This window comes from Branchiostoma belcheri, unplaced genomic scaffold (genome assembly GCF_001625305.1).
Source record: "Branchiostoma belcheri isolate BF01 breed outbred unplaced genomic scaffold, Haploidv18h27 scaffold3, whole genome shotgun sequence".
In the NCBI taxonomy this organism is placed as follows: Eukaryota; Metazoa; Chordata; class Leptocardii; order Amphioxiformes; family Branchiostomatidae; genus Branchiostoma; species Branchiostoma belcheri.
Window position 1 is genome coordinate 729,543 of NW_017803909.1, and position 26,365 is coordinate 755,907.

General features: G+C 40.0%; 4 protein-coding genes and 1 pseudogene across 4 annotated transcripts in view; 2 read left to right on the forward strand and 3 right to left on the reverse strand.

Moving 5' to 3' along the window:
• Positions 1 to 5: 5 nt before the first annotated feature.
• LOC109473313 lies at positions 6 to 2,745 on the reverse strand (annotated as a pseudogene).
• Positions 2,746 to 2,816: 71 nt separating this feature from the next.
• LOC109473510 (N-acetylglucosamine-1-phosphodiester alpha-N-acetylglucosaminidase-like) lies at positions 2,817 to 8,586 on the forward strand. Its single transcript, XM_019773386.1, has 12 exons — positions 2,817 to 2,942; positions 3,459 to 3,944; positions 4,101 to 4,240; positions 4,493 to 4,601; positions 4,863 to 4,991; positions 5,389 to 5,520; positions 5,868 to 6,053; positions 6,359 to 6,492; positions 6,711 to 6,839; positions 7,390 to 7,521; positions 7,741 to 7,816; positions 8,246 to 8,586. Exons 1-12 carry the CDS (start codon positions 2,857 to 2,859, stop codon positions 8,463 to 8,465), a joined length of 1,959 nt encoding a protein of 652 aa, XP_019628945.1. The 5' UTR covers positions 2,817 to 2,856; the 3' UTR covers positions 8,466 to 8,586.
• A 1,448-nt stretch (positions 8,587 to 10,034) lies between these two features.
• On the reverse strand, positions 10,035 to 13,410 carry LOC109473547 (protein C19orf12 homolog). Its single transcript, XM_019773436.1, has 3 exons — positions 12,896 to 13,410; positions 11,973 to 12,259; positions 10,035 to 11,490 (listed from the first exon to the last, which is right to left on the reverse strand). The coding sequence occupies exons 2-3, from the start codon at positions 12,130 to 12,132 to the stop codon at positions 11,231 to 11,233; spliced, it is 420 nt and encodes a 139-aa protein (XP_019628995.1). The 5' UTR covers positions 12,133 to 12,259; positions 12,896 to 13,410; the 3' UTR covers positions 10,035 to 11,230.
• Positions 13,411 to 14,495: 1,085 nt separating this feature from the next.
• Positions 14,496 to 23,574, forward strand: LOC109473543 (tumor protein p53-inducible nuclear protein 1-like). The gene is made up of 3 exons (XM_019773431.1): positions 14,496 to 14,724; positions 19,427 to 19,588; positions 20,480 to 23,574. The coding sequence occupies exons 2-3, from the start codon at positions 19,480 to 19,482 to the stop codon at positions 21,040 to 21,042; spliced, it is 672 nt and encodes a 223-aa protein (XP_019628990.1). The 5' UTR covers positions 14,496 to 14,724; positions 19,427 to 19,479; the 3' UTR covers positions 21,043 to 23,574.
• A 107-nt stretch (positions 23,575 to 23,681) lies between these two features.
• The window catches only part of LOC109473540 (uncharacterized protein F13E9.13, mitochondrial-like), a 3,307-nt gene continuing 623 nt past the window's right edge, over positions 23,682 to 26,365 (reverse strand). Inside the window, exons 3-6 of the mRNA XM_019773429.1 lie at positions 25,905 to 26,091; positions 25,178 to 25,328; positions 24,715 to 24,842; positions 23,682 to 24,279 (exon numbers count right to left, since the gene is read on the reverse strand). Coding sequence (XP_019628988.1) covers positions 24,080 to 24,279; positions 24,715 to 24,842; positions 25,178 to 25,328; positions 25,905 to 26,091 — 666 coding nt within the window. The 3' untranslated portion in view covers positions 23,682 to 24,079. The remainder of the gene's footprint in view (positions 24,280 to 24,714; positions 24,843 to 25,177; positions 25,329 to 25,904; positions 26,092 to 26,365) is intronic.

The following is a 26,365-nucleotide window of genomic DNA, read 5'->3' on the forward strand; positions in this document are numbered from 1 at the left end:
AAACATTAGCAAATGTTATNCCTTACTTTCTCCAGGTGTGAGTGAGAGAGACTGGCAATCTCATACATCACATCCTTGACTTTCTGGTCCTGTCTCCCCTCACTATGTCCTCTTGGGAAACTCCACACTGTAGGAAATATGAAACACTAACGTAAACTCATATTCTGTCAACAGAATTTCTGTTCAAACTACAAATTTGCAAATAATCTGAACGAAGCTATTAATTTGTATTTATGTTATATTGACTATAAGACAGGGATGTTTAGAAGTGTGACTAACCTGTATCATAACATCCATTGGTAGAAAGACTCTTCTCCTATTGGCCAGGTAGGGTGCAGCTCTCAATGCTGTACAGGTGCCAATGGCTTTACCAATATGACTAGCGGCATGGTCTGCATGTACATCTTTGATACCTGTTGAAGACCATTGTAGGAAAAGTACATCTAAGTGCAGAAACTGAACACTGAAATTTTTGAAAATGCCATACATGTATATACATTTATATATAAATGGTCATGACATGAAAAGTTTCATATAACTATATTTTTCTCTGTAAGTCTTGGTTGCATTTAACCCCTTTTATACACAATGGCATGTTGTTGCACCCTACTAGTATGCAACCATACAAGCAGCCCCTAGCCTCTTCTTCTAGAATAAGGAAGTAAGCAAAACTAGGTTTACCTAGAATTTCTAAAGTGAGGTACAACACAGAGGACACAGTTTGCTCTGAGTAGTCCTCCAGTGCTGAGAGGTTTCTGTGTGGTTGATCATCCAGGTTTTCTATCTGTGAAGGAAGTACATGAAGTACATTGACCAACATGATGAAAAAATGTCATAAAAACATACTGAAATCAAGGGGAGATTGAAGAGAATATCTTTGTATTTTGTTACACTTAGTTGTACATGTACATGTACCTGAATTAGTTGATACTGTAACTGGATATATAAGAAATACACTAATATATAATTCAGGATCATCATTTTCCCTTGATATAACTTGAGTTGTCGCTGTAACAACTGCCCCCTGGCCCTTTGAAATGGAACAACCCTTTCTTAAATACTGACCCTGTTATCCAAAATCCTGCTGAACCACCTTTTAGTAAGCCCACAGCTGTCAACTGCCTGGAGCGAAAAATACAAAGGGATTAATAAATGGCTGAGGAACAACAGATATCATTTTAACTTGAGAATTAAAAGAAGAATTCAAAGTGAGTTTTAGGTTCATTTTGTAAGGCAGGACACTGACATTAATTGATAAAAAGGCAGTGATGGAAAAACCACTCATAAAGACCTACCTTGGCTAGTTCTTGGGCAACTGGCTGCTGTGGAGGTCTTTCCTGCAAGTTTAAATAATAAAAAATTCAACATTCTACAAAGTTCATAGATGTTTCTTGACTTTCACTGTAATCAAATATAATTGTGTATTTCATTGAATGGATATAGAAAGAAAATCACAACAGCAACAAATCATTCCTAAACCTAACATGGTGTGTAAAAGTGGGATTGAGCCACGTGCTGAACCATAAAACTCTTAAATTTCAAAAGATTCCTGTGTTATTGTCATATACATATAGTACACATCTACTATTTTGATCCCATGAAAGGATTCCCATTGTTAGGAGCAGAAGGGTTTTCAAAATGAGGCAGGTACCTGATAAATGTCAGCTAGTGCATCCTTCCAGAACTGCATCCTCATCTTCCCTATGTTCTTGTCTGTCACTGAGTCTCTGACCTGTTACGAAGGAAACAAATTAGACCACAAGAAAACACACAAATGACCATGCTCAGCTGCCATTTTAACCAGTGTCTACCTGACAATATTATAAACAGGTACCTTACATGTTTCTAATATATTGTCAATGATGTACCTCTGAGTCTGAGGATATCTCAGAGGTTCTTAATTCAATTAAATGTTATATTTAAAAGTATTTTCCTTGTACTGCAACAGATATACAGTCTAAGATACTAAAAAAAATACTCGAAAAATACACAAGCATTCTTCTAAACTCCAGCCAGATAGAATTATAAGGGATATTAAATATTGAATGTTATCTATAGTTTTGATATAGTCATTTTTTTACCAAAGCCAGTTCCACATTGAAGGCTCTAACTGCAAATGCAGCCTGGTGGGCAGCGCTGGGGAGAAGCAGCACGCAGAGGTAGTTCTCATAGTCATGCTTTCTGCAGGAGAAGAAACATTAGCAAATGTTATTGTCATAGAAAGAAGGTTAGATCTATATGGAGACCTAAACCTGATCTATATAATATGACACAAGTATAACTCAGGTAAGTATCCTGGCATGTCAAAATATTTCTACACATGAGATGGATCCCTCATATCTATAGTTCATCTAATGTATAACGAGATACATGTAACTGTTTAAGTGTTTTTAATATGCCACGCCCCCTTTATGATACTCGCCGCAGAAGTTTGTAACTAGTGAGGTCATCGAAAATCTATCAAAATAGTCCATAAAATGATGGTTTTACCTGACCAAATCCATGCAGTACTGTCCGTGTGATTGTCTAGTGGTCGAAGCACTTCTCTGACTGCAGCTAGCGCAGGGTAACAGCTTCTGTGCGGTCAAAATCACGGGTAGCTGCCGACCGGACCGAAATAACTTCATCTGTGCCGCCATTTTATTCTGACCTCCGACCTTCGTTAACTAGGTGCCTGTTCACCAAAATGTGCGCTTTTCTAGCACATTTTCAGTGCTAAGGTTCTGTACATTTATACAAGTCGGGACTTTATGTCTCGTTACCCAAGACACATTAGTTAAATCCACTAGACAAGATTCTTTCCGTCTAGTTAGCACAAGTTAATATTGAAGGTCGAAGGTCACATCGGCAGGAAAGATGGCGGCGGTCACGAGCATGAGAAGTGTCTTCGTCAACATTTGTATTGTTTTGTCTTCCGTACGAGCATATATCTCATCAGGACCGTAAGTAAAGCAACATCTAATCGTCAAGTGATCGTGACATGACTTGCTTTTCTTGATTGGTGTCGATCTGCTTGGCTGTTTTAGAAAACATATGGTATTTTGGGAGGGGGCGTTGCAGCTAACATTATTATGCAACGGATATGTGAGAGTCTAACCGGACATTCGTGTTGACAATTACCTAATTGACAATATTGCATTGTTAGTATGTTGACACAACATTAAGTGTTTGGTCTTTCGAAAAACACCACATCCTTCTACTGTAGCTTTAAGTTAAATCTTTATGATATCTTAATTTGATTTTGGTATTTATTGTGTAATCTTTTCCAAGTTCAGTAACGGTTACTTAATATACAATTGTAGTTCAATCTTTTACTCAAAACAAACAACCATCAAAACAAGAGGGCCAAATTTATCTGTTACTGTCAACAATTAACATTTTCTCTTCAGCTCACACGTATAGATGAAGCTGTATATTTTACTGACATCTCTGATATGATGTAATTTTCTTACTTACAGATCATTAAACGATGACATGCTGCTACCCTTTCCATCATTTGAGGAGTGGCCGAGGCACTCCCACCGCCATGTCAGAGACTGTCAGCCTGATATATTTGGTAACGCCACCCACGAAACATTCTCTGCGCACAGAAACTCCAATATAACTGTCCCATCTACCACCAGATACTTTGTAACCAAAGTGGTGGACTCTCTTGGGAATGTTAAGAATGGTTACGGACATTATACAGTGATCAACAATCCACTGAGAACTTTTTCAGTCGTGGAGCCAGGTGGGTCCAATGGCTGTATTGAGGAGAGAAGAAGGACGGTTTTGAACACGTCTCAGGCCCGTACCTGCCATGTAGCTGTTAATGCAGGTTTCTTCAACACTCACACGGGAGCCTGCCTGGGGAACGTGGTGACAGATGGCAAACGTATACAAGACTCAGGGGGGATACAAAATGCCAACTTTGGGATCAGAAAGGATGGAACAATTGTAGTTGGGTGAGTAAATTTTAGATTGTAATATGGTTCTGTATTGCTACTTCTTATATTAGCATTATGATGCAGATCAAGTTTATGTAGAAATAACTCCCTGGCCATGGCATTGATATAGTTATTTTTTTCACTTCTCTCACATCTATTTGACATCTTACTCAGGTACCTGTCTGAGCTGGATGTTTTACAGGAAGACAACCCATTTGTGCAACTAGTGACTGGAGTTATCTGGTTGGTCAGGAATGGGACTGTCTACGTGAACGAGAGTCAAACCACAGAATGTGCAGACATGCAGGAGACTGGTGAGTTAGTCTTGTAACAGGGCTCAAAATACTGGATGCATATGCAGGTTAGTGCAGGTAAAATTGGAGCTGTGTAGATACCTCCTAGATTCTGAGTAGTGCAGGTGTAATTTGTCTGGTGCAGGAAGTTTTCAATGTTACCTGCACCAGTGAGTTAAAAATCACAAGTAGGGAATTTTATAATCCAAGTAAGCGGCTTATATTTGTTTTGACTTATTTTGTGTTTGATGTGATTTAAATTCTTTCCTACAGGTAGCCTGGATAGGTTTGTGAATGTTGTGTCAGCTCGGTCTGCAGTAGGACATGATGAGGAGGGAAGGGTGGTCCTGGTGCACATAGAAGGACAGACAGGAGACAGAGGGTGAGTGGGAGAAGCAGCTGATGTTCATCAACAGATTATAGTTCAGTCTTGTTTTCAGCAAAACCATCCAGAAATTGAAAAGGAGAACTTTTAGCTGTAATATTTTAACTTGTTGCTAGATATGTAAAATTTAGTTTCACATACCCATCATCTATCTTTATAATTCATATTGTCTTTCTGCCATAGCCTTTGTAGTCATAGAAATATTTGCCATTAAGTAGATGATGCACATTCTAAGCATCTTTTTTTGTCCATTTACAGAGTAAGTCTATGGGAGTTTTCAGATTACCTGCAGAGACTGGGGCTGGTTAATGCCATTAACCTGGATGGAGGAGGGTCTGCCACAGTGGTGATGGATGGAACTGTTGCTAACTACCCTTCTGACCACTGGTAATTACACAACTTACAAAACATAACTCACGACTGTGGCATGGGCTGGCTATAGTTACACTTTAGAAAAATTATAGTCTACAATTTGTGTACATTTTGTATGATATATTTTATCTTCATATTGACTGTATTGGTCAGGGTACCACCCCTTACGAGGTGACGTACCCTTTCATTGGCTGATACAAGACGGGTGTGCCCGGCATCTGTCGGTGATGATGTACATCACCTCCGTATGTTTGCATAACTACGTAAAAAAAATAGTCACTGTATTACATTTTGGCAGCTTACAAGAGGTATCCAAGCGCTAAATGACGACTGTTTAACTGTAATCCCAGAGATAACTACTAACTAATATGAGTTAATTATATAATCACTATTATGCTTGATTGTATTTCAGTGCTGACAACCCAGCCTGGCGCTGTGCCCGTGCAGTCTCCACAGCTCTGTGTGTGCACAGTCTGGACTGTGAGCCAGCAAACTGCAGTGGACATGGGGAGTGTGTGAATGGGGAATGTCAATGTCAGGGCAGGTAGGATACATTATGTATGTCTGTTCTTCGAATGCAAGCTCATTTGTGTTGGTAGAATCCATAGTTGTAGAGTTTAAACTTTGTCCCAACACAAGAAAGGAACGCACCATAAAGTTTTCAGTCAGTCTCATCAACCTTCGTCAGATGTATGATCCACTAGCTGACTCTCCACCGGAAGGTGGAAGTGTGATGACATCAGGAGATTGACCGAAAAATTATCATGCTAAGTTCCTTTCTCGTGTTGGAACAAAGTTTAAACTCTACAACTATAGATCTACTCTTCTTTGTTGTTGTTTGTTTGTTTGTTTTTAATCGTGGATAAAACCTTTTCCTCTACTTGTTGACAGATGGTCTGGTGCAGGCTGTGAGGAGCTGGACTGTGGTGATTGTGGTGTCCATGGTACCTGTACGGAGGGTGGCTGTGTGTGTGAGGAAGGCTGGTTGGGTGCCGCCTGTGATGAGCCAGACTGTCATCCATCCAACTGTTCTGGACATGGCATCTGTGTCATGGGACAGTGTCAATGTCAGGAAAAGTATGCCAACACAGAACTCAACTCTATATTGCAAATCCTCATAACTGTATGTTTCAGTCTTACGTAGGCAGAAAAAGGTTTTAAAAGTTTTAAAAAGGTCATGTGATCTTATAAAATGTAAACTGGTCTGGCAAGTTGACTTTTAGTTTTAAGAAGAAAAGTTTATGATGTAACCTGTCTAAAAAACAGGTAGGCTCACTTGTTATTTTGTATTTATTAGTTTGATTAGTGATATTCAGACGTATTCTTCATTCTTAAATAGTTAAGCTATACTGAACAGTGTTTGTTGATTTCTTCATTTCTAGTTCTAACAGCTCATGGAGTGGACCCACCTGTGATGTTCTTCAGTGTGGCCCAAACAACTGCAGTTCCCACGGGAGCTGCATGGTGGATGGATGTGTCTGTGACCCTGGTTGGGTGGGCGTGGAGTGTGAACTGAGTAAGTTGAATGTATCATTTTTTTAGTATCTAAGAAGAAATAGTTATTTTAAACTATCCTTTTGTTAAATGTTTTCTTGACACTATCATAATAATGACACCTGCATAGTAGCTATAGTTGCCCAGAAAAATAAAATACAAAACATGTCCAAAATTTGTTTCAAAGTGTTTTCCTTCCTGCAAGAAAATGAAGTTTGCCCTTCCCGTGCCCTCCCCCAGCCTGTCCCCCAGGTGTATTTGGTCCCAGCTGTGCTGTAGCCTGCACATGTGAACATGGGGCAACCTGTGACCCACAGACTGGAGCCTGCACATGTCAGCCAGGGTGGACTGGGGTGGCATGTGACCATGGTGAGATCACAGCTCATGATTTGATCCATTTAGTATCAACAGACCGTACATGTAGATACATCTAGTACTGTTGTGTATCAACTGATCAGTTCATTTGCTTGTTACAGATACTCTTCATAGCAGAACTTTAACAAGTTTAATAATTCAAATGTCACGATGTTACTTGATGCAACGTTTTGCAATTATTTATGAACTAATTATCATCATTCGGATACCATCTCCAGGTTTCTTTATCAATGGTACTTTCCATCTGACAATGTTACTTTGACATTGACCTGGGAATGAACATTAATCTTCACAAGGATAAGGGACATCATTGTGTTTCCTGTTCCAACAGCTACATTACTAGATCAATCCTCTCAAAGTCAGGGCTAATTCCAATTCTGCTTTATAACTAATTCAGTCCACAACACATGGTTGGATCAAGGTCAAGGACATGTCCACCCCACTCACAACCTTGACCGTATTTAACCTCTGGTGGCAGAGTGTTAGGAAACCTGTCACCACTGGCATGTTTTCCTTGATCCGTGACTGTTGTTTTTGTCTCCAGTCTGCCCCTATGGGACATTTGGAACGGAGTGCAGCCACAGGTGTGAGTGTGCCGACTCCTGTAGCTGTGACAGGGTGACAGGAGACTGTAACGTCACTCTCAACCAGACTCTGCCTACAGACTTGTACTCAGGTGAGAGAAAGAAACAAATCAAATAACCACATAAATTAGATTATTGTTCCTTAATGTAATATTATATAACTAGAATTACTTTTGAACAATCCCTCAACATAAGTCATTTTACAGTATATTTTATTCTTGTCTTGTTTGGGAGCACCAGTTATCTACATTGAATACTAGTACTCATATGTCACTATATTGATGACTGTTGTGTTGTCTACATTTGGACAGCGAGTCACTGCATCGCAACTGGGGTCATAAAGGAAGAAGTATCAAAGATACGGCAGGAGATGGAGGATCTTCTAAGGTCAGTTTGCTATGACTACCTTTGCCAAGACAGTCATGTTAATGCTTTATGTTATGTTATCACACTAAGCTGTTTTCCAACTTATTTGTTGACTCTCTGTGATATTATATTTATAATGATATGATACACTAGTACCCTTATTATCACAATCCTAGCCTGATATCCAAATCTGTTAGCTTTCGTCCTCTCCACAAATGGATGAAATAGAAGCACTAGTAGGCAAACTAGGCATCCTTCCATTCTCAAGAGATGATGGTATCACTCTAAGTCTGGTGTTGTGGCCGTGTGCAGCATCTGGTGTAGCTAATCAGCCATATCTTTGCATGGCAGTTAGTATTTGTGGTAATAGACTAGGTTTGGATACCAGGCTACCACTTCCTTCTCTGGTTGGTCCTCTAACCACCATAAAATCTGACCATCCCCTGACAGAAACCCCTGGTTCATAGCGTGTGTGAGCTGTGCCAGTCTCCTGTTCATCAGCCTGGTGGGGAACGTCATCCTCCTGTGTTATCACTGCTCCTGTAGCTGCACCTCTCGTCCAATCAAGTACTCCCACCTCCCCATGCACGACCTCCCATTCGACAGGTTCCAAGACGAATTGGAAGTGGATAATAAGTCGCAAAGCCACAACCAGTCTACAAAATTATGATATACTTGTACAGTATGCTGAAAAAAAATCCTGCATGTGCCAGTAGTAACCACAGCCAAATGTCAAAAAGAGTACATGTGTTGTACAATATACTAAGTATACAAACCGTGATCAGGAAGAAACAATACAATGTATATGCCAACAACCAAGTGTCAAAATATAGGCATTTTACATTTTATGCAATTTGAATATGAATGTAACATTATACTAACTTAAGTAAGGGAAGACAGCGCACACTTTGTGTGTGATGTATAGAGACCAAATGGTGTTGGGAATCAACATTATTTTACTCTATTTAATACATACAAGTGCAATCAGAATTAATATGAATCTTGTATTTTGCAGCTTTTTGTCTTGAGTTGGTGCTGACTTATTCACTGCTCACTCTATCTGTAGATACTAGATACTACTACAGTAGTGTGTTAGATACTAGATATCTTTTATCCAAGAGAACAAGATATAAACATAGTCCTGAAAAGAAAACATGAACCTCAAACTCTACAGTATGCACAATGTACATTGTATGTGTAATCTCTCAATATGTCTGGACCAAGATATAATCTTTGTACATATACTCAAACTGTTGTTCCCCAATTTAAACATCATTTTCTATAGAAGTGGAGAATAGAAGTGGGAAGCCAAAGAAAAAGAAGTGGGATGTGCCTATCAATGTAATGTAACACAGAGAAACCTGTGACTTTGATAAAGTGACAGGGTCGTATTAATCATATCTTTTTTTTTTCTATGACATGTTATGGTGTGTGGTGATGCATATAGGGCTGCAATTAGGGATTAAGTGCAATTTTAGAACATTTATGGAGAGATTTCCATTCTCTAATTTTTGATAATGAAGCAATGTTGCATGTTATGTACTACTAGGTTTCTCTTCTGAAAAGTATTTTAGTTTTGATTTAGACAATGGCTTTCTTGTCTACCTTGGCATTATTTCTTGATATGTGCCATTACTAGAAAAATGTTATGTATGCCATATTGTTTCTAATAAAAAAACAGTACAGGTCCGTTTGGTGCTAACATTGTGCCCACCAATTTTATCTTGTCAACTCTTCAAAAGAGAATGACATGCATTATAGGAACATATCCTCTCTCTACATATGTATATATCTATTGGAATCAGATGTGTTTAGGCAATGTGCAATGATCCTTGCCCCAGCCAAGCATAAGGCAGTTTCAAATTGAGCTGCTGTTATTTGTACAAATAGTAATTCAAGGGGATGTGCAAAATATTGTATCAAATATTATGGCATGTGCTTTAACGATTCATGTACAACTGCAATTTTCATGATATTCGAAACTACTATCAGTATTGGTAAGATAGGGATGTAAATATTTCATTGTCTGTGGTGCCTTTATTACAAATACTGGTCAGCTGAACTGCATGGTTTTCATTATGTATGTGATGCTGTTGTGAATGTCAAGGTCATTCCAAAGATGTATTAAATTTATACGGACTTCAGTCTCATGTTTTTGTGTTTGCAGCTTTCTTAACACACAGAGAACAAGCAAACGGCACGGTTATAAAAGCAATAGACTGTATAGTGGATAATTGAGATGTGTATTTGGCTAATTGTGGCTCCAATGGTAGCTTTAACTTCCAGTGGTCGTATTTGTCCAGTGGAACATACAGTTGTTTTCCAACAGTACATCATCAACAGTTTATTTTTTATGAAACATGCATCAACAAAGTGAGACAAATGATATTTATTGTTCTATAGTTTTACAGAATCAGACATGACATTGAACGACATTGAAGGCACTGCTATATTCTACACTTTCCAAACACCTTTTCTATGATTTGTAGTTTTCACTTCATTATTAAAGTAATGTATGTTTGTGAACCTACAGCCACTATTGGTGCTTGATATGGTCACAGCATTCATGAGGGCAGTCATCTCTGACAGACAGCATCATGAGAAGTCAAAATTTGCACGCTAAGGAATATCTATGGCACTACATCTGTAAGCTTTCTGATCAGAGTAAGCATGTGTGTAGTTTGTTCTTCATCATAGCAACAGATTGTGACTGAGGTGGCCCCATCAGGACTTTTATGGTTGAAGTTTGTGTTGGCTAGACTAGATACTGGCCTTACATTTCATCATTTCAAAATAACACACTGATATCTGGTATATAGTCACAAGACATAAAGACTAAAAATAAAATTAAACACTGTTTTGAACAGTTAACCCCTAGTTAAGTGGTGTCAGTGTCAGTCTATTTTCTGACTGTCAGTCTATTTTCTGACTGTCACCTTCAATAATATCTACGTAAGATAGGCCTAAGAAATAATCTGGATAGCAATATTTGTATCGTAAGGACATGGCTAAAACACTTATGAATCACTACATGCAGTTTTCCAGCAGCATGTAACTTCCTCCTTGAGATGAAGATCACATACTGACATCCTATATCAGCTTACAGCCTCAACAAAGAAATACTAGTGCCTCTCCATTATTTACTAGTTCACTCAGGTTAAATGATTACAAGTGGGATGGCTAGGGCAAGCCCTGCTTGATCAACAGATTTGATTTCACCAAGGAGGTTATATACCTTACACATGTAAAATGTAACCTCCTTGGTTTCACAGAACTTTTGAATCTTGGTCCACAGTCCTACAATTTGTGTAGATGTTGTCACAAAACTTTTCCTGAGCATGAATTATTATCTGAGCCACAATGGACATTTGGTCTGGATTCCAAACTGGATTCTAAAAATAACCCCACTAAATCTTATGTTAGTGTAATGTGATGTCAGTCCAATATAGTCATGCCCATGTCTTGTTGTACATATCCGACTAGAGCATCCAGCAGCATTTTCCTCATCATGGCATCTCCTCTCACCAAGGCCTGCAGGGTTACCAAGTCATCTGCAGTGATTCCCTCCAGAATGGACCAGACTGCGTTGTACAGCCGCAGCTGCTGGTCCTGGTCCATCTCCAGGATGATGGTGGCCACAGACTTGAACCTGCCGGCTGACGACCAGGCAGCCAAGGCTCCTCCCACTGCTCCACCTGTACAGTAACAGTACAAGGATCCATTATAGCTAAAAGCAGCAAATCACTTCTGTAACCTTTAATATGTTAGGGAAGACGTAAAGCTACTTTACTTGTCTCTGTTGCATCTGTGCTGTTCAGCATTCGGTTGCCAACCCAGAACACTGTCTTCTCTGTCTACAATAAATGTGACTCTGTCTGGACAAATCTTTGACGATAAATTATAATGTTTACTACTGTAAGTCATTATTTTTGGCAGTACTTTTATATTCGCTGTTTTTGCAGTCACATCTGTGTTTCAAACTTATCATTACCATGAACAAATAAGTTGCTGACTTTCTTTTTGTTGCACCTGCAACCACCGCAAACGTACTAGTACATAACGTTAGTTCCATGAATATGTTCATTTTTCTCAGACCGCAAACTTTTGCTACTGTGAAAATAGAATGATTTACAGTATTTGTTATCTTCTCAGAAGACTGAGGAATCTCTATACTCACCAACAGCCAGACCAGGTGGTCCTCCCAGCAGACCTCCTGCAGCTGCTACTAACCCCGTGAGAAGTCCTCCCTTCATCGACTCTTTCACTGCAACTCGGAGATTCTCCTCCTGAGCCAGAGAGCTAAGCAGGTGCATCACATGATCAAGTCTGATGGGCATCCTTCTCTACCCAAGATATGCACACCTGGTGGTTGATTGGCAGTCTTCTCTGTGTTATAAAAGTATGAGTAGCTCAACTACTGGTAAAACCTGGAGATGTCCAGTTGAAATGGCTGACTTTCACAACCTTGGGAAATAAAAAAGGGGGGTAAGTTGCTAAATCCATTTCTAGGAACATTGTGGTACATCCATCGATTTGGGCTGTTATGGCTAAAACAGTTGTAAAATGTAGTCTAGCTAACACAAACATCAAGGTTTGGGCTGTTATGGCTAAAACAGTTTTACTTTTGAATACATGTACTACCAAATACTTCTGGGTATGCCAAATGTGCAGTGGAGCTGACCTACATTTGCCACAGTAGTAACACGTCATGTCAGTCGACACCATTGGCATGGTACCAGCTGATTCACCATCATATAATAGCAATGACGTCTCTTAGGGTTTTGATATTCACTCTGCCATAATGTACATTCCCATACCGCATTTTACTGGTTTGTTTTGATTAAAGGGTGTCACGGATGGCGAAAATAGCATGACCTGGAATTCTAACATTATATTATATTATGTATAACATAAATTATAACGTTATTCCTTCCAATAAATATCACTGCGTCATAATTTCATGCCTTACTTCTTGGATCGTGCCAAAAGGCATACATGTATGTATTATACAAAAACGAAAGTACACAAACAAGGTATCACTGTAAATTGTGGATATCAAACTACATGTACAAGCACTGGTATCTGTACAAAATTTCATACCGTCAGGCCTGCAACTTTTCTGTCGTTGCCTCTCTCTTAACAAGATTATCCGAAGGGAATGTCGTCTAGGACTGTCTTTCGTGTTGTTAAATCTTCAACGCGGTACTGTCGTCTTGTAAAAGTGAACAGGTATTGAAAAGCTCTGGGATTTTTCTGATGTATATGCGTAGACCTTTGTACAGGGGAAATCCCGCGCAATGTATACTGCCAATGGACGATCACTTCCGGGTGATACTTCCGGGTTTGGTAGGGACAAACCAGTATCAACATAGGGGTGGCTGTCTAATGCATTTTTATATCGATAAATATTATGATATTCATGATGTTTACAAAAATAGATCAGTTCACCATTATTGCTTATACCCAAAATTGACCAATATAAGAGTTGACATACAAAAAAAATCTTGCAAGAATACATTTGTGATGAATTTCCTCAATGCAATGACATTGTGTAATGTCCAGTCCTTGCTCAATGCAAGACTAAAAGACCACTTCTGGGCACTGAACTAAATCGGAAGGAGGTTACCATAACAATTCCACTCATTTAACACATTATGACTGCCATTGCCTATATCAAATCACTAAATTGAAAAAAAAATTGCCAGCAGCAACACATCTAATGCTTGGAAAGAAAATGAGCCTTGGCCTTTGCACACCGGGGGTCCCTGGGATCGCTGCCACCTGTTGCTGGTTTTGCCCAATGTCACATTCTCTGGGTTCATCTCTAGTTCACGGACAACTGGCACATCTCTGCCACCATGTGTGGATTGTGGTTAAAAATCACGAGTGGGTTTGGTGATGACGCTAATCTTATATAAAATATAGGGAGAAAGGGACATAGGGGCCAACGTTATGGTGCTTGGTGATCACTACAACAGCGTTGTATTTGTCATAACTTTAAGCAATAGGTTGAAATAAACCGTGTTACCTTTGGTACAATTGCTTTCCCCCTCAAAACCTAATTTTCTCTTTGCCCGCGCGAGTCGCAACGTTGCAACTTTTCATATACCCCCTCCTTTACGATCCATCTTGGTCTGTCCTATACAAGGCTTCTATTTCTTGCATCATCGCTAACTGGGCGCAAACATTAGCCAATCACAGCTAGCTGCTGCTGCTTGCACCTATGACCTACTTACGGGCGAACCGCAAATCCCTGACCACCGGTTTGACATGCGGGCTATCGCCATGTAGATAATGTGAGGGGTTTCGTAACTGTTTTGCTTTCCCCGGTTTTACAGGTTACAATGTTGGGCCTCCCTACTTGGCAGTTTAGGTAGCTCAGATATGTCTAAACCCAAACTCTGTTAGACTGGCTCCATCAGATGATATTTCCTTTCAGGTATAAATTTGACTAGTTAAGTAGTCAACTCGGGGCCGGGTATTTGTAGTGTGAGAATGTACAGCGTCTTGGGCAACTGTTACCCGTCTGACCTGGTCTGTCAGAGCAATATAAGGCCGGGAACATTCTGCAATAGCTAGCAGCAGCTGATCATGCAATGATCACATGGACAGCGGTGTGCTACAAGCCACTGACAGGTCTTTTTCCAATACTTTCCTCTGATTGGTCAGTCTAAATATATCGCTCCGCCCCCATCAGCCCATATATGGTTTGTGACGTCACTAGCAATCAGCTGATTCTGTAAGCCACAACAAACTACTGACAGGACGTCAATAGAGCTGCTGCGAAAAATTTCCCCGTGAATTGACCGCCAAAAACGTCGTTGAATTCCTTCTTAACACCTTCCTATCTACCTCAAGTTACTAAGTAACAGTTGCCCTGCCTTACTAAGGATCTATCGACACTGTGAAGAGGAATTTTACGTTTTCAGGTGAGTTCTTTTTCAACCGGCACCTGGATGGATTCGGGTGGAATATTCCGTTGGTTGGCGGCGCCCCAGAAATCGTTAAAAATTTTCTGGGGAACCTCCCATATGTGGTTTGAGAGGTATCAAACAGTACCTCTTCGTTTAGCTCGATTATGGCATGCTAAATTCGCGAGAAATCAACTTGGCGGTCAAGCAGAGCCAAGTAAAATTTGATTTGTTTGCAATGTTTTTGTCGTTTTGGCAATTTGCCCTGTTCAGTGACGTTACCGATATGGCATTACCTTGGAAAGGCCCTGGCCTCCCGTAGCTTTCAGAAAATGTATCTGGTTAAAACATCTGATCGCTTTAGTGGAAGCGGACTGGTTTAAGCTCCCTATTGTTTGGGAAAAAAGAACCAGCCAGACTTTTGCCGATGTGTTGTTGTGGAAAACTGTCGTCCATTTTTGCCGGTTTGTTCGATGTTTACATCCGCCAGTGCTTGTTGTTTCCCAGGTTAGTGACCGCCTGGTGTTGATTTCTGCCAGAACTTTGACCTTCAGCGCCCGGTTGATATGTTGCCCTTGAAATGGTCGGCCGTGTTTAGCTACGTTACTAAAATATTACTGTATACATCGCAGTTCCAGTCCGTTAAACTGGGTGTGGGCGTTCCGCGCCTTTTTTGGGCGTAATACTAAACAGGATAGTTTAAGACGTCACGCAAACAATTTATTTCCACGAATTATGCAGTACCATAGTTCCCGGAGTGAGTCATACCAAATCTTGAAACGGTAGGACCGTTGTATGAACGGGTAAGTGAATAAATCAAGGTTGTGTCTTGCCCGAGTACGTTGCTACCCTTATCAAGATGTTGCCCAATCGTTTGTTGTGAAACCCTAGAGCAGCAGGACATTCTTATGCAAATGACCAGATGATGCAAGGTTTTGTCAAACATCAACAGCGTTCAGCGTCAGGTCAAAAACCTAGCAACCGGCAATCTTGAAGCTGTACCCAAGCTCTTCTATGACGTGGCTTTATTGGATTGTCCAGTGTTCATAATGGTCTGAGTGTCAAAAATGTTTCAGAAGCTAAAGTTCTGCTCAAATCAAAGTAAATGTCAAGGGAACAGAACCTGCACCATAATATAACAAGTCATTTATTTTGTTCAAGAAACGTAAGCCGAAAATATAGTCAAACAAGCATTCCACCATATTTGCATGATTGTGCATGCCTATGTTTTCCCAGGATTTTTTTTCTCCCTCTCTTTTGCCCTTTCCTACATTGCAGCTATACTTGACTGGACTAGGTCAAACTGCCCTCTGGGGCGTGTTTTGCATACCATTAGGACACCAGTATTGACAGGTCCACAGACACAGGTCTGGACTTGCTGCTCTGCTAGCTAGGTGTGCCCATTACAAACTAGGCTTTCTACTAGCATTCAGTTTTAAATAAACAGAATATCCACCCAGCTGGACCTGCCTAAACCCTGCTTGTTGCTGTAGTCTGAGGCTCTTTTGTAATCTTGACAGCTGACACTCAGCATACTGAGCCTGATATAGCCCCTAAAACAGGTCAGCATACTGCAGGTAAACAGTGGCACCCAGCAACTCTGTCAGTCACCCATAGCCCCGCCCACAAACACCCACCAGCCCAAAATAGAACAAGTAGGTCCCATATCACTCCAAGCAGATGATAGATGGGAGATCTTTATTTTCCTCTGACCTGCCCGATTTCTGACAGACATCCTTCTGACAGGCCTAGCCAGCCTGCTTTCTGACAGTCATCTGTTGGATGGGAATCCTATGAGTTTAACCAGAATTGTACAGATGAGGTGTTATATTACATACTTAAGTGACTTTGATGGTCACATGTCATTTAACTCATTGGCTAAATTTTCCTTAGTCTTTGCAAGGTGGTTCAAAAAGTCTTTGACAGGTAGACAGATTAAATTCATACCAGATTTCTATTCAAAGTTCATACTTTGATGTAACAGTACATGTACATTCCTGTTCATTAGTGTCAAGTGACAATGACATGTACAATTTTGATGCCAAAATTGTAGCTGGTGTAAACTAAATAAATGCACAACCTTTTTGCAAATGCCCTGTATTTTATGTGAGCAACACTTGTGATAAAAAGTTACCTAACCCTGTTAGTTACCTAACCCTGTACTGGGGTTAGCCTGTTAGGTAACTTTCTATCATGTTACGTTAAAACATGCCTGAGGGCTTGTACCCTATTTAAAACCTTTGGGTGTGACTACAATTGAAATTCGGCCTTGGGGTTTTACATGACCAGTAGGTGGAAAATTGAAGTGGCAACTTGCTCAGTACTTTTCTCTCCGCCTCTTCCAGCTGTTCTAACATTACGTGTAGTAAACTGATTCTTTGCTGGCTTTTCCCACTCAAGTCCAAGACTGTATCTTGACTTGGGAAAATGAAGTCCTTTGTTTTCAGAATAGATTAGGTGGGAAAATTATGATGTGTCAATGCCAATGCTGATGTTCTTGTTCTCTCACAAAATAATATTTCAGTGTTTTCCATAATCATAATGATTGCATCAATGGATTGCTGTTGTAATAGTCACAATACATGTACTCACAATTAGTCCAGCTGAGTGAGAGTACTTTTTACCACCCCTGAAATGATGAGATTGTTTCTAATACAGGTAATCATACGCATTAGTAGAGCATCAGAATTCCTCTCTTCACCTTGTTAGGTCACAGTTTTGTTACGTTTCTCTTTTTATCAAATACAAATACTAGTATTACTATTTCATGTTTTTCCTGTTCAGTCAATATTTTGCTTTTCTATCATAGATTTTTGCATTAGTAAAACGTGATAGATCACATGATATATCAATGTATGAATAATGAGTATGTGTTTGCATGCAGTATTTCCAACAGACAACTCTGTAATACAGGGTGTGGTCCCAGGTGTTTATTTGGCTGCCCAATGATGCATGATGGAAAAATGGGAATACACGTATAGATAAGCTGCTTTTTTGGTTGACTTGCATAATGGTGTATCTTAGAGTTTTTTGTCATTCATAATCAGGACTGTAACCACATGCACATATGATGAGAGAAAATATTACCAATATACAGAAATTACCATTGAAGTGTTACTGCATCAGGTGGATATGGTTGGCATGTTTCACAAAGCAATCCTGAAGCTAAATCATTAGCATGTGCCTTGAAAAATTACTAAAAATATCCTGCCATATGCTGTTGCAAAGAAAAATGGACAAGGACTTAGCAGGGTCATTTCAACAGTAACAGATGGTTCATGACTTGCAATACATTATTGTTATACAGCCCTGGGAATGAGAGGACTCTTGTTCCCAGGAGCTTTTTGTGATATAGGTTGCTATTAGATCATGTGATGTGATCCAAAGATTGTGTGGTTCAAAATAAAACTGTTACATAAAACATCAGAATTGTTAGTTCTTAAGTTCCCATAACATACTAGTACTAGTAGTCAAGTTAAGTTAATCGTAGTAGTCTGCCTGCCCAATGCAATACATTCATGAGATAGTCATAGTTATTTAGATAACTACTTGTCCTCTGAGATTTGTTGTAGACTATTCCTGACATGCAGCTCCACAGAGACTCCCAGTAAGGCCATGCAAATTTAATAACTTGTTTAACAGATGGTTGTAATAGTAGAGCAATGTCAAAATATGTAGGGAGCTGGGTTTGATGGGGAATCATTCCTTACTTTGTATAGCATGGGTGAATTACAGTCTGATTTGTCAGAAAAATAGTGCATACGGTAGCTAGCCTCCTTTGCAGACTTGTATGGCGGCGGCGTAATTTTTTTTCTATAAGCAACGCAAGATATGCTGGCCTGCAGAGGGACAGTTTTGCCGCCGAGGGAGTTTTGCCGGGGAGAAACGGTTTTACCGCCCTACAAGTCTGCGAAGGAGGCTAGTACATAGCTATGATGCAGATATAGTGTTTTAAATGTTTTAAATTCTTTTAGCTGAGCCAAAAAGTTATGTGTGATATCTATTACACATGTAATTAGATTTACCTGGCCAAGGCCTAATAAGCATGTTTTTCAATTCACCGGATCTCATATAAATACATCTAATCCAAAAGTTAGGAGGCTTGAGAAGGTCTGCTACCAAGAATCCATTCCAAGTATAGCTGTGCTAAAAGTAAAACAGTCCAAGGTCTGAGCTTACTTCAGCTAATGCTCTGTTAGCGCATGCAATATTTAAAGCCATCCCCAAGGATAAATATCCCAGAAGGTTTAGGATGATATTTCACGAGCCATATTTGTTCAAGCTTGGGCCAATCAGGAGGTGATACAAAGATGTTGCCTTGACCAGGTGTTACATCATCCATCTCATGTATTGACTGGGAGTGGCCAAGCATACAGACTGGTATTCTATGTATGTTGTGCAATCAGACGCAATCACGGACAGTCTTTTGTTGGCCACAGTTAGGTTATAAACAAACTTCAATGCAACAGCTGTAGATTTTCATTTGGTTTTGAAAGTTACTACTGGTCCAACTGGTCCAACAAGAATTTAAGGTACTGCCTGAAAAGTACATTAGTCACCAACATGCGTTCAGTAGTGAAAGCGAAGACTAAGGCTTTGCCATTTCAGTCCTGTTGGAATTATACAGTCTAGTTTAACTGTGGAGTAACTATTATTCGTAATTCATTACTAATCATTTGTAATCATTAATCGATTTCATGTTCCGTGTTTTCCTCCCCAGGTTCTGATATTCTGCATTGTGTGAGTTAAGTACTACACGTTAGCTGTGCCAAGATGTTCAACGCTGTGACAAACCTACTGTTCGGTGCTACTGAGGAGGTCGGGGACTGTGACCTGAAGACCTCCACCCTGGATGATGACTGGGTGCTAGTTGAACTCCCTGGTTAGTATTGTTTACAAGTTTGACAGGTGTTTCACTGGTCCTTTATGGGCAGTGAAGAGGTTTGATGTAAAAACAGAAATCAACACTACAAAAACAGTATCATAATGCAAGGCAGGAAAAGAATCATTGGCTTCCATATTTTTCCATTTCCTACAGTATTCTGCAAAGCTATTACATTGAGCAACTTGCAGTTTATATATATCGATTAGAAGGGTAAAAAAAGTCTCTAATGAAATTGGTTTCACGAAATGGAAAATATTTCTGGTTGATGAAATGTATCACATGAAATGAGCTCATGACTACATGGAAATAAAATATTAATACATTCATATGTTGGTTATAATTGTGTCCAACAAGGTGTGGAGATGATTGTAGCAAGTTTGAATGGTGATGAAGTGACTACTGTGGGGTTGTTACCATGTTTAATGGACCCTGTGGTGTTATTACACCAAATTGGGACTGTAGGTGATTATAAGACAACAGAGGAAATGTATTCATATTCATGACATTATTTGTGCCTCAGTGCATAAATATTTACATCACAGTGTAAACAGATAATGATGATTGTATTGCTGGCCTGTGTACTGTATGCATGATTTGCAGACCATGTTGGTATAAATTAATGACTGTGATGAGCTTCAAGAGTGCTGTATTAGACTTGCTGTCAGATTTTTAAAAAATCATAACTTTGATCATTGAGAAATTTTAAATTGTCCTGGCTTTTTATTGTGATTTGGTGTAGAAAATGACTACTAGGATTCTGCAAACAACAAAATAAGTGTAATCTTTGTATTGCTACCAGTTTGACTAAACCGAGAGAGGCTTTAAGATAATATACCAGTGTTTTTGTTTGTTCTCAACACTAAAAACAAACTGTTTTTTCTGCTGCAGCTGGCATGAATATACAACAAATGGAGAAGGAGACGGAGGCCCTGGCTCAATCAACGCCTGCTGAGGTCCCGTCAACCTCGTCCACCCCGGTTCCCATTCCTGAAAACCACCCTGTGGAAGAGAGCTGGTTTGTGACCCCGCCTCCGTGCTTCACCGCCGGTGGTCAATCTCCCGTAGCCATGGAAACCAACCCCATGGAGAACTTGCTCATAGAGCACCCGAGCATGTCCGTGTACGTCCAACGGCCGTCCCGCAATAGCTCGGGGGAAACGACGGAATCTAGTGACTCTAGTGGACCAAGGCAGCAAAGGAGAGACGTGGTGCAGAGGCCACCGCAGAGGGCCGCCGCCATCGCGGCCAGGGTAGGAATCGTCGAGCAGGCCAAGATGACCCGGCACGCTCAACGAGTCCAGGAACGCCACGAGAAGAAGGCGTACAGCAAGACCAACCTGCAGCGCGCTAACCTGACCAGCTGCCGTCCCATCCGGGCTTCCCATCACAACCGCAACCGGGGCCTGATGTGCAAGCAGCCACGGGGCCGCGTCAACAAGGGCAGGTGTTAAAGTCGTGCCTTGGGCTCTGCTGAAGTCATTGTCAGCTGTCTCTTCAGTTTGAGCCCGTTTATTAAGAGTGTGATTGGCTTCGGCCCAGGCCCAGTGTAGCCTAGCATTTGTTTTCATCTATCATAAACCAACCATCCATCTGAATTTTAAACTGTTATAGTTTCCCATGTTAGTAATAATTGTTGACGTATTTCTAGGAAAAGCAGTGCATCAGTTTGGCAGTTGTGTGTAACAGTTTGCGTGATGCATGTCTAACCAGACTTATTATAAACAAGATACAAACAATCCTCAAAGAAGCCGTGTGTGCACAAATGTTCTGTTGTATCAACAAATTCGGGCTCTCAGGGAAAATGAACATAAATTTGAACATCTCATTATTTCTGTTTTTTGTTGCTCTGCATTAAGGGTGGAAATGTCAATTTATAATAATGATTACTATAATGTTATGTATCATGTATGTATGTATTACAAAACCCTGTATGATAACTAGTGTACATGTGTAGCTTGGGATTGTACAGTGTTTGTGACAAATTTAGTTACATAACAACTTTATCACCGATGCCCTCAGCAAAAACAACAACTTAGATCACAAGGGCTTTGGTGACAGTAAACCTATTTGTATAGTACATAAATCACTTGTTGGACCAATTACATTAGTAGCTGTAATATATTCTAGGTGTGAATTCTACTTCCACCTCATTCAATATTGAAAATTGTAAAAAAAAATATTCTATGGTTACATCTCTGGTAGATGGTACAAAAGTTGTGATGTGTGGGTAGACATATTTAACCATAGCTATGCAAAGGTATATATCTGGTCTATTTATGATGGCGTGAATGAGCTGATTGTTAACCCTAGGTGTGTTAACCCTTGACACAACCATTTGTTCTTACTGCATTATTAAGTGGAATTGAATGTTTGGGTGCAGGCAAGGTGTGTATGTGTTTTACGAGCGACAAAGTTTCCCCCGAAGTTGCAAGCTGAAGTTATTAAAGATAAACCTTTCCAATAAAAAGATGACATGGTGCTATGTTAAAACAAGTCTCCTGGCAGCTGATTGAGAATTTGTGGACTTGTAAAAGGTGAGAAACATTGGAAACTACCTGCAGATCATAGTTATGTTTATAACGCATACGCATAACACAGGGAGTTTGTTTCCAGTGTTTCTTTGCCTGACAAATATTGAAAATGGCAGTCTGACCATAGCCACACTTCCACAACACTCTTTCTAAAAAAAATGATTCTGTTATTCACCAACTTGACATTGCTTCCTCTAGAACTGCAATATAGTCATGAGCTAAAAACATATTGATGGTGGTGGCTTGGCTGTGGTCATAATGTCACCATAGTTGGGGCATATGTAATCACTGGGCTGAAAACATACTTCCGTGCGCAATGGTTATTTGTGCAACACTTGATAAAACATTGGATAAAACTACTAGCACAAGGATGATACCATTACACATCCTTGATAAGGGTTTGTCTGATTGACATCCTCTTTGTTGGACCTAATCTCTGCGACCCAGTGCTCACATCTGCCTCAGATAAGTCATGTTTCCTCGTAAGTCAGTTCTGACTGAAAGATGTCTTAAAAAGCTAATGTAATAAAGTAATTTGAGGCTTGCCAGCAGTAAATCCCAAAATAAACTACAGCTGTACAGAAAATTGACTTGAAAAAAAAAAGAAGACATCTGAAAGTCAATGCTGACAGCTTGAATACGTTAAGCTATTGAGCATAACTACATCCTCACTATAGGAACCCTCTTTCTACATCTTGGGTAAAGTTAGCCCTAATGATAAAGCTGTGATGTCAACCCTTGGGTGAACAAACACAGCATGTAATTTTAACCTCTCATCACCTTGCTGAGTGCATATAAGTCTTGCACCTCTACAAGTTATGAAACATGTAGTACTTTGTACATATATTGTAGATGCAAGGAGGTAAAAAATCAAATTTAAAGCTCCTTGGTAGATGTTATCAACATAGTCTGAAGTTAGTACTAGATGGCTAGGCGGCTAATTGATGTAGATTATGGTGTTCTTACGGTTAGAAAAGTTGAGGACTGTGTAACATTTAATTGTAAGTGAGAGGAGAGGGTATAACTCCTAAGGAGTACACCCTGTGTAAGAAATGGTGTGATGGTTTGGTGAAGAGTCGATGGCTTTGGAAAGTGGGAAAGATTTTTTTGTGGGAAGGACTTTAAATAGTGGCATAGGAAAAGGTTTGACTTGGAAACTGTAATTGTATTGAAGTATTCAACAATAACAGGTATTGAATTTAAAAATTACCAGATACATGATCAAACATGATGATAGGACTGATGTAATAGCAATAACAGTACCCAGGCTGTAAGTGTCATCAACTTACAATATCTCATGTTGGTAAAGAAAAAATTACAGATTAGAATATAGAAAAGGTAACATGATGTCAGTGTGGTATCTTTTGCTGTTTGTTGGCAAAATGGTACAGTTTACTTGCAGAATCTGGTGTAACTTGGTTTCATGAAAATGAAGACTTCTATTTCTCTTCACATCCTTTTTGTGACTGTTCCTTTATTCTGTGACTGGTCCTTTATAGATAGCATTACTATATGAAGTAAAATCTTTCTAATACATGTATCATATTACTGACAGTTACTACACTATATTATCCAGAAATTGGCCATTAAAATCGTTTGGAATGATGATACAAAATATCACACACCAGTACTCAATACTGGGTACTCAGGAAATTCACTTCTGTGTCAACGTTGATATCAACATTGCTAAAAAATTAATTGTGGCATAGAAATTAACTCCCCCCTTCCAGGAAAATGTACATTGTATAAGTCTGATGCAGCATATTGTTCTTCAAATTGTATTGGTCTACATTATCGTAACAGTAGTTTGTGTAGTCTTGCTGCCATCCAGGTTATTTTAGTTCTCTATGATGCAAGTCAGGCAGTGGGCAGTACCTAAACCAAACAGCTTAAAAATCATTGGCACTTTAATTACCTAGTCCCTCAGCTGCTAATTTTAACCCATTGCACAGAACTGTCACTTGAGTTTTTGTCTGAGAGTGGACAACCTATCCATAAACCTGTTCACTCTGTCCGGGTCCACCTCATTCTGCCAAAAGCCATTTTTCTTGAAGTAAGACCCCACAATCAGTCCGTTGGCCCTGAGATATGTTGGGAGGTTTTCTGTGCTGACTCCAGAACCCACCAACACTGGAATGTCTACAGCCTGATGAACCTCTGTAGGGTACATGGACAAAATCAGCTGCTGGAATACTGAGTTATTTCAGGTCATTACACTGACATGGCTTGACATCTGGTCCTTACAGTAGCCTTTGCTTCTTCAATACATGTACTACCTCGCCTCTCTAGAGGGTGATTACTTGCAGCTTTCAAGTGCTTGGGAAAAACGTCAGTTTAATAGTACAGGAAAGGCACAAATATGAGAGATGAAATGCAGTAACAAGGACAAATGGAAGAGTACATAACAGGACAGTGGTGGGTATTACATATAAGAACAAGAGTATTACTTAATCCATCAAGGTTCTCACCAGCTCAACTTTCAACTGCCAGAGAAACAACACAGGGGCAGTCCTTTTTACCTTAACAAATGTGGTGTCAGGTGTATATCTCAAGAACAACAGTGTGGTTACACATGTGAAAAGAGAGAGGCACCTTTAAGTTCCTTGCTGTCCACTGGTCTGCCTGTCTCTGTGCCTGTGACTATGACACCGTCAGAGAGGAAGAACTCTGCTGCACGTGCTGTGTCAGCAATGCTCACATCTCCAGTGATGGCATGGGAGCTAAAGAATGGACAAGAATGACTATTGTGATTCTCTCAGTATAAACACACAAAATACTGGATGAAACATAAAAATATTTACACAAACTTAAACATATACGTCAGGTCACAAAATAACTATACGTCAGGTCACAAAGTAACTAATGTCAGGTGTTACTGGTCTAACCTCTTACAGAAACACTTGAACCTCATTCAGTTATCAAGTATCCATGAGAAGATATCTACAGTCAAATTGACCCCTACTCTGAGTAAGTGTCAATTTGACTGTAGATATACTCTTTCTTGTCTGTCACACTCCTATCCTATACAACCTTTGGATGAGAAACACCTGCCCACCTGTGTTTCTTCTTGATGTCAGTGAAAACCATGATGTTGTCTGCACTAATCAGTGTCCTGTATCGAAGTAGGTCCCCAGCACAGCTGTTCAGCAACCCCTCATCTGCTACATGGGAGAACACAAACCCTTCCACACGCACAAAGTCCAGACCTGTGTGGAACACAATGGACAGCTTGTCTACTTACCTTGCCTTTGGAAGTCCAAGCAGTGAAATTTCATGCTAACAGGCATTGTATCAAAGACTGTGAAGTTCGCTTCGTTAGCACAACATCACAAGGGTGGCCCATAATCTCATAATAGCCTTCTGTTTTCTACTCATAGTGGTCAATGCAACAGCTGCATTAGGGCAAAGGGATTAACAGAGAACAGGATCAAGGCTTAAAAGATTATGGCTTTTGAACACAAGAACATTATACAAGTTAATAAATTGCTTTTTTTGTTATTCAGAGTTGATATCCACACATGACGATCACTGTTCCTCTTACACAGCCAGTATACCAGATGATGGAATATAATCTCAAAGCAGATCCTTCAATGGCAAAATCGTAACCAACAGGAAACACAGCCACTACAAAGGCTGACAATACCTGGCTAATGAGATCTGCCTTGCCAGTTGGTTATGAGTTTGCCACCAAAGGATCTGATTTGAGATTAGATTCCATCATATGTGGTGCACTGGCTGTGCTTTCACTTTCCTATTGAGCTGATCAAGATTATGATTGTTACCTGCAGCAAGAGCCACAGCCAACGCCTGCTTGTTGGCTGCCGACAGAACCTGCACACCGCATGGCACACGAGGACACACTCTGCGGACCTCCCGGCACACTGCTGTCATGGTGGCCGTCACCTCATGGCCAACACCACTTCCCAACAAGTACGGCACATCGTGCATGTTCTCAACCATGACTGCATCCTGACAAACATATAGGTACAAAACATCTGAAAGATTTGTTGTTGACATTGTGAAAGCACCTCACTGAAAGGTCCACTGACCAGTTTTAGCCACAACAAGAAATATGACTAAATTTGTGTGTAACCTTGTAGAGACTAGAGGTGTTGTGACAGACTCCTAGTGTCAATTAGAAGTAGGCTTTGTAATGTATTGTAATATTACAATCTATGCTGTTATAACTAGAAGTACATTTCTGACATGTATATTGTGTACATGTGTGCCTGATGATATACTA

What these genes read in the sequence shown, in the direction of transcription:
- LOC109473547 (XM_019773436.1), bottom strand. Translation starts at nt 12,132, where the DNA reads ATGCCCATCAGACTTGATCATGTGATGCACCTGCTTAGCTCTCTGGCT. An exon ending in ACCACCTGGTCTGGCTGTTG is followed by an intron (nt 11,491 to 11,972) that starts GTGAGTATAGAG and finishes GTTACTGTACAG; the next exon opens with GTGGAGCAGTGGGAGGAGCC.
- LOC109473510 (XM_019773386.1), top strand. Translation starts at nt 2,857, where the DNA reads ATGGCGGCGGTCACGAGCATGAGAAGTGTCTTCGTCAACATTTGTATT. An exon ending in GATGGAACAATTGTAGTTGG is followed by an intron (nt 3,945 to 4,100) that starts GTGAGTAAATTT and finishes CATCTTACTCAG; the next exon opens with GTACCTGTCTGAGCTGGATG. An exon ending in GAGATGGAGGATCTTCTAAG is followed by an intron (nt 7,817 to 8,245) that starts GTCAGTTTGCTA and finishes ATCCCCTGACAG; the next exon opens with AAACCCCTGGTTCATAGCGT.
- LOC109473543 (XM_019773431.1), top strand. Translation starts at nt 19,480, where the DNA reads ATGTTCAACGCTGTGACAAACCTACTGTTCGGTGCTACTGAGGAGGTC. An exon ending in GGTGCTAGTTGAACTCCCTG is followed by an intron (nt 19,589 to 20,479) that starts GTTAGTATTGTT and finishes TTTCTGCTGCAG; the next exon opens with CTGGCATGAATATACAACAA.